The 19,753-nt window shown below is 42.9% G+C and overlaps 1 protein-coding gene across 1 annotated transcript; it reads left to right on the top strand.

Annotated features, from left to right (window-relative positions):
* The first annotated feature begins 5,593 nt into the window (after positions 1 to 5,593).
* On the top strand, positions 5,594 to 8,033 carry LOC113962016 (putative nucleotidyltransferase MAB21L1). The gene has a single exon (XM_027672827.1). It carries the CDS (start codon positions 6,092 to 6,094, stop codon positions 7,169 to 7,171), a length of 1,080 nt encoding a protein of 359 aa, XP_027528628.1. The 5' UTR covers positions 5,594 to 6,091; the 3' UTR covers positions 7,172 to 8,033.
* The last annotated feature ends 11,720 nt before the right edge of the window (positions 8,034 to 19,753 follow it).

Raw genomic sequence — 19,753 nt, 5'->3', positions numbered from 1 at the left:
GCAGGATCAGGGCCTTCATAAGGTTCAATGAAATGTATTAATCACTCATGACCAACTCACTCAACTCCTCCCTTCACCATTATTTGGAAAGAAAATATTGGAGAGCTGTACACTACATTAAAAAATAGAAGTCTGCATTGAAATATATTAGGTATGTCTTTTTATAGCTAAATCAAGATAAAATTAGTTACACAGGTAATTTACCATACATATATACAAGTTTCATTTTGATATAGAGGGACATAACACGCCAAAAGTATTGGCAGCATGAAAATTCTCAATAAACACATAATATAATCAAATGTATAAAAAGAGATGGTGCTTACTTATAACTTCATATTGGCTAGTGTTCAAAGATGTTAAGCAACATATCTTCTGATAATTTCAATATCTTTAGCAGCTCCCTACAAGATGATGTAGTTTAGTTTGCTAGACAACATGAAATCAGCTCACAGAAAAACACCAGTCACAAACGTAAGTATGTTCAAGACATATCACTCTCACATTTTGACTGGGCTAATGAGTTGTCGCATTACTCCTAAAATATTAACAAGTTGAGCGACGCCATAGTTTATATAATGATGCATTTCAAATGTTCCCACACTTCGATTTTGACTCACTTTTTCTAACACTCTAGTCCTCTCTCAGACAACATATTGCAGGACTAGAAGTTACCAAGGGGAAAGGTTAGTTTAGACGTGAAGCCTTTGGAAGCTGCTCATCCAACACGCAAAGCTTTATTTTCGAGGTCAGTGTTCAATATTTTCAGTCATTTAATCATACATAGCATGAGAGAGTTTGGCAGTGTTGGATGACCCACTACAGATGTAGTAGATTAAAAGGCACTAATCCCCACTCATTCCACACTCCTCCAGCAGTTCAGCAAAAAAGAACATTCTCAAGCTAGAGATCTTTAAAGAAAAAACCACCAATGCAGGACTGCTTAAATAAAATGCTGTACTTTATGGAATGTCTGGCTTTGGGGAAGTCGACAGAGAAGTGAACCAAGTGAATAATTCAATGCATTTTTTTCCTTCTTGCACATTTCTGCAGTTCTAGCTAAAATTACAGTTGTGCAAGTTCCATGTTTACTTTTGAGACATAGGATTTAAAAGAAAACAAATCAATTACTGTTTTTCTCTTAACAGATTGCAGATTAGAGGAATTTAAAGCATTAACAGTTCATCCATAAGACCTGGGATGACCAAGTCCAACAGTAATGCAAACTCTTTTCATGTTTTTCTTTTAAATTTTAATAGGAAGATAATACATACACATGTTAAGTTTAACACTAATGAATGTTAATTAAGTACTCTAAAAGGAGCTATGTCACAGTTTAAAAAAAAAAATTGCAGAAAACTGTACGTAACAGAGAAAAAATGTTTGTGTACCACACTATACAGAAATTTATACCCACAAATCTAAGTAATGAAGTGTATAAATTCATTAAAATTGCACTTTTGCAAACATTATAGCAACTTAGCTTTTCATTTGTTCCTAAATGTGAAAGTGGAGGCAAAAAGTAAACTACAAAATAAGAATACAGAAAATTGCAGGTACCATCAACTTCTATCACAAAAGAATTATGCTGCCTATTTTATATAATGTGACACATATAGCAAACCTGGCACAAATATCTGTCTTTTCTTACTTGAAAAAAAAAAAGTGAATTTATTGTTGCTGGCAGGATGATATGGATGAAATAACCAGGAAAAACTGAGGGGGGAAGGGAAGAAAGAGGAGCCAAGAAATCAGATACATTCAATGAGCCTTCAAACTCACTTCAGCAGTAGGGATAAATAATTTAATCAACTCAGCTTCATTCTTTTTCTTCCTACCTCCCTAGTGCAATAGGCAGATATTAAAAATAAAACTTTAAAATTCATGAGCAGTTGTGTGTGGAAGAACTATCACTATATAATAAGAAATATAAAGTGATATCCATGCAAGCCCTTTGTGTAGATATGTATCTGCATTTGAACTCACACTTTTCACCATATGAAATTATTGGTTAAATTCATATGTATGATAACTTTCTTTTTTTCTTCTTCCAAATTGCATTTTGGGGATGTGGGTGAGTACCCCTAGCCAAAGATTTTCAATACCATTTGGCTTTTTGGTTAACGTGAGCACTACATGAGAAGGCACTGTAGTTTGAAAGATTTGAAATAACAAGCAGATTTCAACAAATACTGTTACAGTACCCCCTAATTAGGGGAAATATCCAGAAAACAGCAATTTGGTAAGTCACCAATATCATACAGTACCATTATCATGACAAATGATCAATCATCACTTTAATGAGATGATTTTAATCCCAATTTTCCAAAACAACTCGTTAGTCAATAAACTCAATAAAAATAAAGTTCAGTGCTGAAAAGGTGTTCCTTTTATAGTTTACAAAGAACACATGAATAACTACAGAGAAAAATTAACTGCAGTAAGTGGTCAAAAGCTTTGAAAAATATCCATATTTTTATATCATATATATAATATAGATTATAATTTTCAGCATCATTTCAATCAAGCCACCGACTTCTTCTCTTGTTAAACGACCGGGTGAACTTAACAGTCGCATTTCAGTGGTTGACTGGTGTCAGCGACGCCTAAATCCACAAATTTCCAAACTATCAAATGTTTGTTGTGTATGCGTGAAATGAAATGATGTAGTTAAGGGTGACCTTCAGTGCTAAAGATCTTTAGCCACAGCTAAAGCTAATATTTCCCACAGCCACCAAGATACAATAAACACGTATAACCTGTGTTATTTGGCATCAGAGCTTAATCTTAGCATTACACATTGAAAGCTGTGATTCAGGATATAAAATGTAATTTTTATTTAAATTAATTTTGCCGCGTTATGAATATTACGACTTCTGATAGCTTAAAGGTACGACCTTTCCACTTTTGCCTTTAGCAACTGAAATTACCAAGCTAAAACCCACGGGGCAAAAATAAGAAAACCTGGCCCAGAACATTCTCATCGCTAAAGTGCAGCTCTGAGGCGGCCGCAACGCTGGGAAGTTGAGGCGTGCTCCCTCCACAGGAAAGGGCTGTTCCCTCCGCGAGGGACAACCTTTTGTCCGCCCGCTGTAACTTTCGGTTTTACCCGGCGTTGGTCTGTGACCCCGCGGGAAAGGGGCTCTTTAACATTTACATCCCAAAGAAGCCACCCCCGACACGGCAGCGCCGGACGGCTCTGGGTCCCAGCAGCCGCCGCCCAGGGCAGGAACTGGGGCGAAGAACGCGGCCGCAGCGGGCCTTCCCTCGCACCAGTCGGTCCCCGAAACCTGCCCGCCGGAGTTGGTCCCAACTTGACCGCTTTTCCTTCCCCCGCACAGGCGGGCCGTGCCCCGCTGCTGCCAACGCCGCCCCGTGTCTGAGGGCAGGGCGCGACCGGCATCGCCCCCGGCCCCGGGGGGCGGGCTGGGGTCGTGCCGGGCCCCATCCTCGGGGCAGCAGGGCGGGATTGTGCCGGGCTGGCGAGGTGCCTCCCCCTGCCCGCCCGCCGACGGGGCCCGCGGCGGTGCTGCCGAGCCAGCGGAAGAGGAAGAGGGCAGACCTTCGCCCCTGCCGCGGCAGGTTCCCCGAGCAGCCGGGGGCAGCCGCCAGTAAGAGCGGTGGGGAAGCGCCCGCCTGTCCCCGCGGAGCCGGCCCAGACCTCTCTAAGTGCCTGCTCCGGGAAGGCGAGGGCAGCCGGCCCCCGGGAGTCCACAGCCCGGCGGCCACTCACGCCCCGCAGGGGAGGAGGGAGAGAAGGAGGGAGGAGGCAGTCCTGGCCCCCGGGTGCGGCGGCGGCCGCTCCGGAGCAACCGAGACCGGGCGCTCGGGGCCGCTTCCGCTGCCGGACCCGCCGCGGCCGAGGGGAGGCACGCGTGTCCCGCCCGGCGCCTGGACGGGAAACTATACGTAGAAGGGAGAAAACTCGGGACGAAACTACCTTCTCTCCACCCGAAACAGCCAGAGAGCGGTCACCCTTCTCCCGGCGGCTTAGGGGCTGCGGCCGGGAAAGAGGAAAAGCTTCCTCGGTACGACCTGTCACCTGCAGCTTTTCAGCGACAGCCCCAGCCCTGCTCTGCTCACGGGCAGAAAAAGATTCAGGTCAGCTTCCTTCTCTGGAGCGGCACGGGAACACCCACACAACCGCCAGACCGAGGGAGCCAAGCTCACAGTCACAAATTCTCCGCTATGTTCAATAAAGTTGGTCGCATTCATACGCTGAATAAATATCATGAAATGTTCTTTGTGGCATGACTTTTCCTCAGCGACGGATGCACCTGTGACAGTTACTTTAGGAATTGGTAATCGGTCAGTAGATAAAAGATTCCAAGCGATCAAAAGCTTTGCTGGTTTGCTTTTTTTTCTTAAATATATATATATAATTTAGGGTTCTCATGAAGTGAAGCTCATCTCATGATGCTGTGAAGCAGAGGAGTTCACAACTCCAGTTTATTTGCAAATAAAGGTTCCGATTACAAACACCTAAAGTACCGAAGGGGAAATTTGCTAATTACACATCACACAGGCGAAACCCCAGACTGTCAGACAAGCAAGCCAGCATGTTTGCAGTCTTTAGCGTGCCTCCCGTGTGCACATTTACTAAGCGCAGCTTGCTAGAAGAGCTCGCTATACGATAAATCCTCCAGGTTTGAAATTAGTAAATACTGAGTCTCAAAAAGCAGTTGAACATCCACTCTTCACAACATATCGGAGCGTAATACAGAATACAAAAAAACGAAGCTAAGAATTGGCAAATGAGATTTACCGTCAGTATCTGCTACTTGATTTCTGGAGGGAACGTGAAAAAGACCTGACAGATACGTTTAGCGATTGATTCTCCCTTCATAAGGTACAAATACAAAAAGCAAGGCAGAGACAATGCCGAAATGCATTAAACTTCAAAATCGATTAGAGCCTGTCAGAAGATCTTTTAAAACAATACAAATCGTAGACTTCTGCGTAATATTTTATTCCAAAGAACACTAAATTAGCCGTGAATCTGCTGCCTTGTTCACTGGCCAGTTCACAAGAGAAAAAAAGAAAAAGAAAAAACCAAACAAACCCAACAACTTCGCGCTTGCAGTTACAGACAACTATCAGGAGCAAAAGGCCAGCATGATGTGACGCCAAGTGGGAGTTAATGAATTTACGCCTGTGCTCTTGCCGGAGCCGCCCAGTCTGTAGCTCCCTAGTTGATGGATGCCCATTAATACACCTGCATTCACGTCCCGGTCATGGGGAGGCACGCAGGGATTCAGCGCGGAGCGGCACAGTTTTGCCAAGTCCTTTCGAAATGTTAATACCCTTCAAGTTACACCCAAAGGAGAGCGATTTCTCTTGATTTCCGAGCGTACAGAGGACCGGGGCGGTTTTTCAGCCAGTAACCTTCTACCTTCCTATATGTGCCTGCGTGTGCGGGTGTGTGTCCGTGTGGCTGTGTATACATATCTATCTCTTAGAGTGGGATTAATTAGCCGCGTTTGAGCTGAAAGAGGCTGCAGTGACGAGCCCAGTGGCGATTGGCCGCCCGCCTGCCTGGCCCTGCCTTTATAATTTCCACACGAGTGCATCTGGGCTCTTATACAAACCAAGAGCCAGCTTCTTCTGACATACACACACGGCACTTTTTTTCCACCAGCTGATTAACCGCCCTGCATACACACGGTGATTACTACGGGAAAACATAAATAAATGCGAAGAGGTTTTATTATTTTGACTACTGGAAGCCTTGCTGTGTCTCAGTGCAACTTTTGTTTTTTCTTGCTGCTGGGAAAGGTGCCGCTCTCGATGCTTTCCTCTCTCTCACGGACCCTTTAAAAAAAGGGGAAGGAAAAATATCGCCCCCTCCAGTCCCCCGCCCGCTCCCCCCTCCCTCCCTCCCCGCCACACACACTTCAAGACGGCTGATCTAAAAAAGCAGGAAGAGAGCATCTGAGGAGCAGCAGCCCCGGCGCATTTTGAAAAACATTTGTTACATTTCAGAGTGCGGCAGCCTGTTTCTCCTCTGAAGTTGGCTCCAGCCTTAGCAGCCGCATTGGATCCCACAGCCTATTGCGAGACTCCGGTATACAATCCGGATCTCTGCCCCAACATGATCGCGGCCCAGGCCAAGCTGGTGTATCATTTGAATAAATACTACAATGAGAAATGCCAAGCCAGGAAAGCTGCCATCGCCAAAACGATCCGAGAGGTCTGCAAAGTGGTGTCGGACGTGCTGAAGGAGGTGGAGGTGCAGGAGCCTCGTTTCATCAGTTCCTTGAACGAGATGGACAATCGCTACGAGGGGCTGGAAGTCATCTCTCCCACGGAGTTTGAAGTCGTGCTGTATCTGAACCAAATGGGGGTTTTCAACTTCGTGGACGACGGCTCCTTGCCGGGCTGCGCTGTGTTAAAGTTAAGCGACGGCCGCAAGAGGAGCATGTCCCTCTGGGTGGAGTTCATCACGGCGTCTGGCTACCTCTCCGCTCGCAAAATCCGGTCTAGATTCCAGACTCTGGTGGCTCAAGCCGTGGATAAGTGCAGTTACAGAGACGTGGTAAAGATGGTGGCGGACACCAGCGAAGTGAAGCTGAGGATCAGGGATCGGTACGTCGTGCAGATCACTCCGGCTTTCAAGTGCACAGGGATCTGGCCGCGGAGTGCTGCCCACTGGCCGCTTCCCCACATCCCCTGGCCAGGACCCAACCGGGTGGCGGAGGTCAAGGCGGAAGGCTTCAACCTCTTGTCCAAGGAGTGCCACTCTCTGGCCGGCAAGCAGAGCTCGGCCGAGAGCGATGCCTGGGTGCTGCAGTTCGCAGAAGCCGAGAACAGACTGCAGATGGGCGGCTGCAGGAAGAAATGCCTCTCCATCCTCAAAACCTTACGGGACCGTCACCTTGAGCTGCCGGGCCAGCCCCTGAATAATTATCACATGAAGACTCTGGTTTCCTACGAATGCGAAAAGCATCCCCGCGAATCGGACTGGGACGAGTCATGCCTGGGGGACCGGCTCAACGGGATTTTACTGCAGCTCATCTCCTGCCTTCAGTGCAGGAGGTGCCCCCACTACTTCTTGCCCAACTTAGACCTCTTTCAGGGCAAACCTCACTCGGCCCTGGAAAATGCAGCCAAACAAACGTGGCGACTGGCCAGGGAAATACTAACCAACCCGAAAAGTTTGGAGAAACTTTAGAGGGTAACTATAAAACCGGCCTGACCGATAAATCTGCTAATTTCCCGATGAAGTTTAGGCTGCCTATTCGAAAAGTCAAATATTTCCACCTGACAATGCAAATAATATTCTCTTTTAAAAAGGAATATAGCTTAGGCTCTTCACAAAGAAAAAAAAAGTAAATGAGAACAGCAAGCATCGTTCTTCTTCTTCACAGTTTTGCAGTTTCCCGGGGGAGGGAGGGGGTGAAGGAAAAAAAATAAGAAAAAAGGAAAGCGTTACCTGGAAAAGAGAACTGGCCGTAATTTAACACGATTGTGACCATTCTGACTGAAAATGGTACCAACGGATTATAACAAACCCCGGTATTTTTATGTAAACCCTCTGTGAGTAAATGCTATTTGGATTTCCCACCTGAACAAACCCTAATGTACCTTTTAATTTGTATCAAATATTGTGATCTCACATTGTCTTTGAAATTGTGGATGTTGGTGTTTTGTGATTTGGTGAACAGAAGTTAAATTGCCATTTTGGATACTTCAAGGACGTTTTCTGCTAAAGAGAAGATACCATTTAAAAAGGTAGATTTTATCACAGTACTTTTGTTATTTGTCTTTTGAAGTGTCTGAACTTAACAAGTTTACATTTTTCGTTTCATATATATTGCTTGTTCTATTTCTAACATTCCATAAATATACTTGAAATGTTATTTAAATATCTTCAAAAGAAATTTGGATTCTGCTTATATAATAATGCTTGAATATTGGAATTATATATTTGAAAATGCACTTGAAATACACTGGATAATTACCTTTTGTGATTTAGATTTTAATTTCTGTTGCTGATTTATTTAATTACAAGCTAATAAATGAAGTAAAATACATATGGGTAAGTGTTTCAATATCAGGTCAAGTTTTCTACTTGAAAAACCAAAGGCAGCTATGTTTAGGGGATTTTGCCTTTCTGTGGACAGTTGATTAAATCCTGTAAAGTGAAAACTTAAGGGCAGGCGCCTGATTTTGCATTTTGAATAGTTACATAGAATAGGGAAATATTCGTAATACAAACATATTATAATTTAGCTCCAGGTGACCATCAGCAACTGTCAGACACCAACGTGGTTATTAAATGCAATTACAGTTTTTCAGCTGTCAGGAAACAAATCTGGTTTTGAAGGGTTTACTATGCGGTGCTGATTTGTTTCTGTTCGGGTTCAAACAAAGCTGAGGACACACAACATATCCATGAAGCAGTGTATTGAGTAAGCAGCGAGTCTGATAAAACTAGCAATTTGGTACAGGTACTAATAAAGAAGAAAATAAAATTTATAGGTGAAAGCCGGCACCAATAAAATGAACAACAATATTACTTCTGACCTACAAATCCGTTACGAATGTGGTAAGATTGCCAGTTGCACTCTCAGAAATCAAGTCCCTGCGCTCCCAGGGCATTCAGAGGGAATAACATGTGCGTGCCTACAAAACTGCAAGCGATCCGAACCCGCCTGTCTGTATCGCACCGCCTGGTCCCTCTCAGGATGCATTTCTTTAAAGCCGCTTTTAAATCAAAACTCAGAAAAACAACGCGAATTTTGATTAGGATCCTAACAGTCAACAAGTGCTGAAAGAGGCCGATCGCCTGTGTAACATCCATTAACAACTACTTCCAGCGGGTGCACTTTAGGGAAATCGTTATATCCAGAGATTCTGACAAACTTTTTACCCCAGCACTGAGAAGAACGTTCCGAGTTTGACAAATTATTCGCCAAAGAAAAATCACCTTATTGCAAACATTCAGACGAGGAATTTTCTTGGAAATTATTTATGATATTTCTGCATTAAAAAAATCCAAATCCGTTGTAAAAGTACCCCCCTATTTCCTCTCTGCCAACATTTTCCAGTGTAATAGCAAAGAAATAAAGCAAGAGTGATAAGAATAAAAAGAGATGCAGACAAGAGGAGCGCCCTGTTAGACACGTCCCTTCTGTCTGCCCTCCTCCCCCCGTGGCAGCCCCTGCGCCTTTCCCGCGGGGAAGAAGCCACGCAAAGGTTTCCGCTCAAGTCACGCACCCCTGATCTGTTGCGGCTGGGCTGCAGGCTTTCACGGAGGGGAGGGGAAGGGGGAGGGGGGCGGCGCCGGGGCATTGGTACTAGTAAATGACTTCAGAAAGAAACAGCTTTCCCAGGAACCAAGTCTTCGAGTCCATGACTATTTCCACCCCCACCCCCTCTTTTCTTTCCCCCCAGAAAATAAGCATTAACTTCCATTTCAGCAGTCAGAATGTTTACAAAATGCGCCGTATTTTCTTACATGGAAACTAACGTTCTTGAAATAACGGGATTCTCCGATATCCTCGGAAGGGGTAAAACCCTTCACTGTGTGTCGGGAAGGCTACGGGCTGGGACTGCTGCTCCCTCCAGGGATTTCAGAGCAATTGGCTTAACTACTAAATCTGACCACGTTCATACAAAGGCACCGCGCGAAATGCTGCTGCTGGAAAACCCGCACGCTGCCGTAATAGAGGATTTAACATCATTAATACATTGCGGCTTTTTTTTTTTAATGCAGCGAAAGGCGGCAGACGGGAGCGGAGTTTGGAAGGAGGGGGCGGCCACAGCGCACGTGTGCCGGGACCGGGGACCGGGACCGCGACCGCGGCTGCGGCCGCCCGCACGCCGCACTCACCTTGGGGTCGATCTTCTTGAAGGCCGAGTCATCCTCGTCCACCTCGAAGTAGATCTCCGTGGTGGTGATGGAGAGCGTCCCCTTGGCCACCACCACGGGGGCGATGAGCTGTGCCGGCGTGCTGAGGACCACGGGGCCTGCAAAAGCAAGGGCAGCGGCGTCAGGTTGGAGGCGCCCGGCCGGCCCATCCCTGGTGGCCCTTCCCCTTCCCTCTGCCGAGCCAGCGCCCGGCGAGCCCCCTCATAAACCCTGTTTGTAAACCGCCGTGTTTATTCCCCCCCTGCCCGCGGCCAGCGCTTTGAACTCTGCGGCCGGGGCAGAAGCGAATTTGTGAGCTCCAGGGTTGCGAGATAAATCACAGCAGCGAAATTTAGAGGGGTTAGAGTGAAAAATAACTGCCTCTTAGAAGAAGGTTCCCTCTCTTTTCATGCCCTTTTGCTCCTCGTTAACACTATCGCTGTTTATGTGCGATAGCTGTGGCTCGTTCCACGCAGCTTCGACCTGGCAGCGCAGGGTCCCCACGGCGGCCGAGACGGGTCGGGGACGCAGGGCAGGGCAGCCTGCAGCCCCTGCCCGCCACACCGACCCTGCAAGGCTAGCAGCATTATCTTTAACTCTGGGTCCAGACCTCAACTCCGAAAGTAATGCGAAATATCGTGGGGGTTTTGAGTTTTGTTTTGTTGTTTTTTTTTTTCTTGGGGGTGTGTGTGTGTGTGTTTGTGTTTTTTTATTAATTTCTTTTTATTTACACCTATTTCAATACCCTACGCACAGAGAGTTAAATATATTTACGGAAAGATCATTTTTGTTTCAACTTCCTGCCGCTTATCCATTTAAAATTACCGTTACAATATTTCGCTCAAATATATTCCTTATGAGACGTTTTCACGGGCATTGAAAAGATGGGATGGGGAAAACCTGCTGTAAAAGGCAGCCTTGTCCACACAAATTGTTAGGTTTTAATTCAGGAAAAAAACCCCCAAACCAAAACAGAAACTTCTGCTTTAATCCAAAAAACAACAGAGGATTGCTTTTTCACCATCTTATCTTGAATATGAATGCAGTCTGCTGTTAAAGCTGACAGTGTCCGTTTTAGGAAGCTCAATTGCTCTAATTCGAAAAAAAAATTATATATAGAATAGTCTTCCAGATTTAACCTCAAAAGCGTGTAGGGCAATTTGTATACACATACATAAATACACACGGCCACATACACGCACAAACACGCATCTGACGTGCAAATAATAAAAGCTCCAGTATCGAGAAGCTGAGTACAACATCTGACTGATGCACCTTTCAAAAACTGGCAAACTGACCATCTCAGGGGATACTAAAAAGGGGTTTGGTTGTTTTACGCAGCTAAAATATCTCCCCTACAGTAAGGGAACCCTTGCTCGGAGGGCAGAGAGCCGTGCGCCTCCCGCTACCATCCCCGGCCGCTCGCCCCTCCAGCAGAGCGCTGCGGGGGCTGGCGCGGCTAAGCCGAGTCCGGGGCGGCAGCTCACATCGGGGCTAAAGCCACGGATGCGCTCTCTCCTCCTCCCCCAGCACCGCCCGCACACTTTACCACCAGCTCTTGCAAGCAACACTTCAAATTACTCACTTAGCCCAAATTACTCCTGTATCGGCGCATCTAACTGTCATGTTGTTAATGTTTTGCTTTACTGTAACACCCAATTTGAGCCCTTATTGCACAATATTTTGTCATTTACGCTGCGAAATAAATAAAGAGGGAGGCAGGGATTACTATGCCTACAGGGGGAAGCTAAAACGCAGAGTTTCGGTGACAGCTTTCAGCAGCCCAGCGTGGCAGACGGGATAATATTGATACAAACTCTATTTTCTTTCATTTTATTGTTTTCCATCTCCTAATAAACCGGGGTAGCCTCTTGACCCCAGTCAGCTGATCGGAATCACATGCGCCGGGCTTGCTTTGCTTCTCTGCCCGTCTCGCCTCCATCTTCTCTCCCTCCCTTGGCGGTGGGAAAGGAGCCGAGTCGAGCCAAGCCGAGCCGGGGAAGCCCAGCAGCAGGCTCCAAAGGGCAGGATGATCGATCCGAAACGCCGCTTTAAAGCCTCATCAATCTTCATCTAGGTTGCTCAAGTAATTACGCCCGATTCTCTTGTACGATTACAAGTGGATTTGGGTTTCTATTCCCCAGGCCCCCTTTCTTTGTGTTTACAGAAGGGGGGTCTGGGCAGCCAGCGATTCCCTGCCCCGCAGAAGCCCTTGCCCTGTCAAGCAAAGCGTCCTACCCCTCTTCTTGACCTTTCCGGGACCACCTGGCCCGGCACACGGTGATGGGCTCCCAGGCCTTTGTGCGGCGAGAAAAGCGTCTTTGGAAGATGCGTTCTGGAAGTGACCCGGTATTCTATCACTTTAAGGAGGCGTTTGTGGGCTTCGCTGAATCCCAGAAGGAAGAACATCAATTTAATCCAATTACCTCTTTTCCCTGGTGTTGTATGGCTAAAATAAAAATAAAGCCACCGCTATTTAATGGTCAAAAGGCCAAACCTTATAATCTGCCATCCAGAAGATAATGGTGTACCCTGGCTACTGGGTGTGCCAGCGACGTGCCCTCACGGGCTGGAGGAAGGGGCAGAGCTGCAAAAGCAGGGGTGGATGTGGAGGGAAAGGGAACAGTCACTTCTTAGCCCATTACTGAATGCAGGGGAATTTGGGGATTTCTGGCTTTTTCCTCCCGAGAAAAGGCTCCGAGCTCCCAGACTGGTACCTTGGCATCTGCCCTGCATTCTGCTTAAATGACACCCTAGATTTGTTGCAATGTAAACATGTCAGAGGTATCACAGTGCAACAAGGAATGAGCATTACTGTACTTTCCAGATGAGAAAACGTTTCCTTGTGTTAGTTTTTATTTTCAGTTAAAAAAAAAAAAAAGGTAGAAAGCATAAAAACAGCAGTCAAATTATGTGATTTTGCAGAAGAGGGTGCCAAACTAAGCTTAAAAAAAATCTTTACAGATTTTTTTTTCTCTTGAAAGCACAAAATGAAATAAAAAAATCGGTATTAACAGTGTGTCATTTTTACACTTGTCCTTTGGAAATCTCCAATTACAACTTGCAATTCCATAGCATGTTTAAGGAGCACTGAGTCTTTTTGTTGTAGCCTTCAGGGAGCAAGCCAGCCACTGAGAGAATATGAAATTAATCCACTACAGCTATATAGAGAGAGGATTATGTTTTAATCCCCTTTGGGATAGTCCCTGGATTTTAAGGATCCGATATTAAAATGTTTACATAGACCATAATCAAAATAGCGCAGATTTTCCATATGGCACCGCGCTATCGGGAAGCTCGGGGTCTCCTTTCCAAAGCCAATTGATAATCTAATGAAACAAAAGCCGGGCACACCTGAGCCAAGAGCCGCGGGACGGGCTCATTCACATTCGTGAAGGATAACGAGCTCCGGCTACCAGCCTCAGTCCGGCCCCTTGGTGGCGGCGAGCTGCGTTTTTCCAGGGGATGTAAATATTCATTTCTAGCGCAACTGCAGCCTCGGAGAAGCACGGGACCAGGGCTGTGCTGCCCGGGGGAGCGGCACCTGGGGATGCTGCCGGGCGCTCCCTGCGCAGCGCAGGAGCCGCCGGCGGCACCCAGGGCGCTTCCCTTCCCGCTCCGGGGGAAAAGCCAACCTGTGGCTGCCCAGCTTCGCCCAAGACCCTGGGGTTTGTGGAGCTGACACGCGTCTAGGGCGCTTGTCAGCTGTTGGGACGCTAAGCAAAAGCACCTCTTTTAAAGGATCTTTTCGTTGTCTCTTCCACACCTCTCCGAAGTGATCGGGGCATCCCGCAGCAGAGAGGCAGCGACCTACCAAAGAAGTTCTGGCCTTAAAACGAAACCAGACAACACTTCATATCCACAGGTCTTGCAATCTGTTCAAATTGTGAATTTTCCCCTTTGCCTGATCCCTGTGGTCTGCACATGTGATTTACATTTCTAAAATAAACGCTACCGCGCATATACATTTTAAAATAATATTTTCTTTCCAAAAGTAAATGATTGTGAAATTAGAAGGTCCCAGTGAATTGATGCAGAATGTAATCTCCCTCCTCCTCTGTGTAATTTTGTTAAACAGAGACTTCCGTCCTTACATTTAGTTCTCCTGTCTTAGCTCTTGTATTTTTCAAGTTCAAGTAAAGCAACTAAAGACAAGTGAAAAGTTCTATTAGGTTTAAAAGTTTGCTATGTCCTACGGCAATAGCAGTAAAATTATACCTCTTAAGGAAAGCTCCCAAAGAGTGGTATTTTGAACTGGTAATTACAAACATTTTAATTTTCATAAACTGTTATTTTTAACTGTAAGAACTAAATGTGTGTTACATTCATGAGCCTGAAGATTACACCACAGGTATATCTACTTAGAAGATTTGGCACAATTACTCCTAAGGAGAATAAGGTACACGCTTTTATATGCTGATTTACAAAACCAAGAAATTTAGCTGCCGCAGACCTAAAAGTCTAACTTTTAAAATAAAATTTTGGTGGTAACTTATAGATGAAAAAAATATTTGCTGGGACAAATACTTTGAAATCATATTCAATTGGTTAGATCAATTTAATTTTAATTTTACAATCTACTGGTTATTACTCTACAATCTACTGGTAATTACTCTGAAAAAAGCGGTGGATATTAACATGTTTAATTTTTAGCTGATGCTATTTTAAAAGAAAATACATAACAATCTTTTTTTATATATAAACATATTCAACATAGATTAGCTAAAACTAATACTTTTACTATGTAAAATAGTTTGCATAAATTACAATTTGTAATTTGATATGATACTTAAACAAGAATTTTAAATACTATGAATAATTATTAAAAATCACTCGCAAGGTACCTGAAATAAGAGAACTGAAATTCCCTCAGTACTTTAAAGCCAAATGGGTCTGACACTGAGTTGTATTTAAAATGAGTACAAATTCTTATACTTGAAGCAACTTAGGTGTAACATATGCTCACGCACACAAAAACTTTAGTTTTGTGTAATATAAATCATGTAGCATGGAAACAGAAAGTAGTATAGGCACCAGAACCCTTTCGGAAAAGCTCTGTAGTCTGAAAAATATTTCAACCAACTAACACCACTAATATAATATATGCAGGACCATGTAAATAACAAGTAAACAAGGTAAGATTCTTAAAAAAACAATTCACAGAATTTAGTTATTTTTGTTCCCATTGTCATCATAAATCTGATTCAAACTACCCTTTAAAAAGATTTCTGCAGTAAATATATTGAACTTACATGAGGATAGTTGCCCCCAATTTGTTCTTCTCTATAGCAAATACAGGCAGTAACTCCTTCACTCAAGCCAAGGCTTTTACAAGAATGAACATATAAAGCTCCCTTTACACACTACTTTCAACAGTTTCAATAAAGATAATTTGCACAACTTTTTAAATGCAGAAAACCAGAATGTAAGTTTAAATATTACTATAATCTTGGTTTTCTCTTACACTACTGAATAACATCCCCAATTCCTCTCCCCTGTTTTCAGAGATATCCAAGCTTACTTTGTTGGCTTTTTACTCCTGCACAATCATATGTTTCATATTGTGAGAGAGGGATTGAATTTTATTGTTTGTCTAAATGTCATTGCCAGTGTGAATAGGCCTTGATATTCAAAATTTTCCCCACTTTTCCCCCCTTTCCTCCATAAAGCATGTAGCACTACTACTACTAACATCAAAGATCAACTTCAATGGTCTTTTTCAGCAACAATGACTAAACAATTACAGCAACTCAGTTCTCTTAAGTGGTTGCCATAACAGCAAGCAAATGTGTTTGATTAAAAAGAAAATGTAAGTAAAAATAATCTTACATATTACAACTATGAATAAAACAGTAAGAAATAAATACATAGTTTTGATGAGATTATGAAAATAGTTAGATAGTGTTGCTTAAGAAGAAAAACAGTAATTTTCTCTCAAACATATACATACTTTCCCATATATTTGAATTAAGAGACATATGCACCTTCACAGGTAAATTATTATAAATTATATTATATATTTATATTATTATATATTATATATTATATATTTGAATTCCCTACCTTCCTAGTCTCAGTGAAAGAAAAATACAAAATAGCACTTCTTCCTGAGGGAAAACGTTTCCCAATATTCCTAGGAATAAGTATCTCTTTGTGTCATTCAAAGTATGATAGAAATCAACCACTTAATAGAACAGTTACAGAATATGCAAAGACAAGCTCAACACCATATCAAAGTCAATCTTACTGAATCACTGAAGGTCCCGTGGAACAATTAGCTGTGTGTCAGCCTAAAGCAACTCAGAAAAGCAACTTTTGCCCCCTTTTGCAGATAAAGTCTGATTTGCTCTGTGACACACATGAGAACCTTTGAACTGTGCTGAAGCTCTGAATGGCTTACATGGTTTTAGTATTTTTCCAGGATGTGTCCAAGCACCAACCTGCCAGATGATCAGGTATTAATAATAATCAAGGCTCCTCTTAATGATTTACATCTGGCCAGAAATGTAAATGTTTGGGATAGGGACCTCACTACTGCAATGCACAGATTTGCCACTTCAAAATTAGATTCGTGCAGCGTGCTCTGCCTGCAGCTATACCTTAGAAGGACTGAGTAAATTAAGATGTTTTAGAAAGTAAGAACTTGATTGCTAAGCAGTGCATCCAGATGTGAGTATACTACAGAAATGCAGTATGACCTGCACTAGCTTCGTCCTCATTTTAAGGTAAAACTTATGGTACATTTTCAACATAGAAAACCTTAAGTGATGCTGAACATGCCCACATAAGGGACAGGTTTTGTCTCTGAGAAAATCACTATAGCTGCTTATTTAATCAAAAAGTAACAAAACCATACCTTAGAAAAGCATATTTAATGTTCAAAGAAGAAAAGAGAATGCAGAGAGAGCATCCCGCTATAACAGTATACCACTCAAACAGGAACTTGTGACAATGAGTCAGTAATACAAGGGATCAAATCCCAGTTCCCAGTCTGAGTGAACCAGACTTAGCAGGTTCTTACACAGTCCGGTTTGTGCACCTTGTCAAGCCAATAGAGCTCAATTGATTAGAAATCAAAGGAAAGATGTGAGCCTCTCAGCTTTTATTTCTTCTAGTCTCCATTCTAGAAAAGCTCTTCAGGCTGTAAGTTTTTGTACTTCTTCAGACCATACTGAACGGAAATATTATGTTCAGGTACCTTGTGGTATTTTAAAGTTCACTTATTTTGATACTAACTCCTATATGTATGTGGGAACAACAAAATAAATTGTTGGATCAGCATCTAACTTGACAGGTATATTTGAAAAAAATTACCTGAGGTGCAGTAGTTGTAACTTCAAAATTTTCTGAAACTATGAGTATCTCTAAACCACAGCAGAACATATAGAGAACGCTTTCTAGTGCAACTGTGTCTACTAGTTGACTGCACGTTTTGCTTTCCCAAAGTTGTGGTACTTCCACAAAGGTTCTCTGGTACCTAATAAAAGGAGAAGTGATGTGGCAGGCTCTGTCATGAAGACTTTTTTTCTTAACAGCCTGAATCCATTGCTGGAATTTTATTGCTTCTGAAGTCCTTATTCCTGTTTAAAAGTTTGTTCAAAATGGCTTCCAGCTACAGAAGTTACAAAGATAGAGGCTGACAGAGGATGTTCACATAAACCTTTTTTTGGAAAGACAAGTCAAAAGCATGGGATGAAGCTACCTCTGGTATAATTTCTGGTTAACGAAACCAAGACTGTCTTCTTGATAGATTTTTTAGTTTGCTTCTATAACATCAGAGGGAAAAAAAAATCCTTCCATAGGCCAATGAAAGTGCTTAGTTTAAACATAGGTACTGTTAATACAGTTCTGGGTACTTTCCTATCACTAATCTATATTGGCCAGTCCCAACATATTTTTATGAAGATTACAGGGATTTTTGAAAGGGAACCAGCTGCATAGTGAAGATGAAAAAAGATGCAAAATGGTGGAGTCTCTTTATGCCTAGGCCCGTCTTTCTGCAGTCTCCTATATATCAAGTAGCTGATCAGCTTGATCTTTTATCAGTTAACCAGTTCCATCCAGGGTGTGGTACCTTGGGACAAGGGAGACAGATCTGTGAAGTTGTAGGCTCCACTGTAGTCTAATTTTGCAGCCTCAGAAATTTCAAATAAAAAGTTTTTCAAGTTATGGGGAAAAAAAGGAAATTTAAATTGACGTATCAGTGGACAGTAAGAGCACAGGAAGCACTCTCAGAACCACTGATAAATACAATTTTAAAGCTTGGAAAGCAAGAAATTTGGCTGCCATTTTAAAAGTTGAAGATGCTCAGATCTTAAGTGGGTGTACTAAGGTACAAAGGAAGAGGTCTTAAAACTGTGCTTAGGAGCACTATCATATGTGGCTGACAAACATCCTATAAAATATTAAGCTATTCTGTATAGTAATGTGGAAAAAATGACTAGAATAAACACTTAGATGTTTAAAAATAGTATGTTATAGAAACTGGGCGTTTTTCTTTTTCAATGTGAACGCCAACTACATATCAAAAGTATAACTGCTTTCAGTTTATACCTCAATCTATATTCTAAATTAAACTCATACAAATATGTTTTTCTTTTTTATACTTAGACTTGAGGATCAAAATCTGAATATATAATATCATAACACCAGAAACCATGGAAAGCTGGCTGAATTGAATTTCCATGTTTGGAAGTACAAGGCTTGTGTGGTTACGTATCTATCATAGAATGGGAAGTGGAATCACTCTTCTTCCACACTCCTGTCACTTTCCCAGACAAGAAACCTCCCCAGTGAAATTCCTATCTTGAATGCTAATTTGCAAGAATAATGAAGTTTGAAGGGAGAGAACTACTCAGTAATGCATGCTGAATTCAGTGAATAGTTTTCACCAAGAAGCTCGAAAAACTAGGAGAAATATTATGACTTTTTTGGTGTTTTCTATTGAAACTTTGAAATTTGTTATTTAACTGATGTGTGTGCACATATACGCACACACTTTCTTAAAGAAAAAGGCATAAAATATGGCAAAGCTTAAGGTACCTTAGTCACCTTCAGAGAGAAAAAGAATGTGAGAGAAAGAGAGTGTAAGAGAGAGTAGAGAGAGAGAAAACAGAAAGAAAGAAAGCTAATAACTACTACCTCTGACTCTGGAAGGATTAGAAGTGCAACCTGTTAGAGCCTGAGAGAGAAATATTAGGAAGCATCACTGCATACTTGCTACAGTCCTTCCTGGGTTTCCCCTGTGGTTGCTGCTTTCTGCCCCCTGGGACACCCCAGACCATCAGAGCCACTGGTGTATGGATGGCAACCGCTGCAGTAGAAGGAGAGCACGTGGCAGGCAGCAGGGCTCTCCAAGCCTCTTGGGAGAGGACACACCAGGGAGGGAGGAGAAGGGTTGGAGAGGAAAGATGAGCTTGCTCTGGTAACCACTGTCATTCTTTGCTCTCCAGGAGCTGAGAGGGATGACAATGATTCCTCTCCTCTGCTCCTAAACTTCCTGGACAGGCTGTGGTCACTGCTGGAGGCAATATAATGTGCTGTTTGATACTTTAAACCTATTACTCTAACAGCAGATAACATAACAAAACTTTCTCTGGTTGGCCCCAAACAAATTATTTTTATATTCCCGCAAAATCTAATAATTTAGAAATTCTGCCTTCTTTGTAGAGGCTCAAGTTTTTGTTCTTTTTTTCTTTTTTAATTAAGAAAATCTAATGTTTGTCTAACTTCATTAACAAAAACATGAGAAATAATCCTACATATCTTAAAATCATTTTGAGATGGTAACAGAAGAAAATGCAAGAAAATATGCTCCTTCATTACTCCTTAAGAATAGGTTAAAAAAAGGTGACAACAGCATTGCTTACCAGAGATTGTCTACACTGGTCAAGTCTTGCA

This window comes from Neopelma chrysocephalum, unplaced genomic scaffold (genome assembly GCF_003984885.1).
Source record: "Neopelma chrysocephalum unplaced genomic scaffold, ASM398488v2 Primary Assembly neopelma1_98830, whole genome shotgun sequence".
In the NCBI taxonomy this organism is placed as follows: domain Eukaryota; kingdom Metazoa; phylum Chordata; class Aves; order Passeriformes; family Pipridae; genus Neopelma; species Neopelma chrysocephalum.
The sequence above is the reverse complement of the archived record's forward strand: the minus strand, read 5'-3'. Positions and strand labels throughout refer to the sequence as shown.

Coding starts and splice junctions, on each gene's coding strand:
- LOC113962016 (XM_027672827.1), top strand. CDS start 6,092: ATGATCGCGGCCCAGGCCAAGCTGGTGTATCATTTGAATAAATACTAC.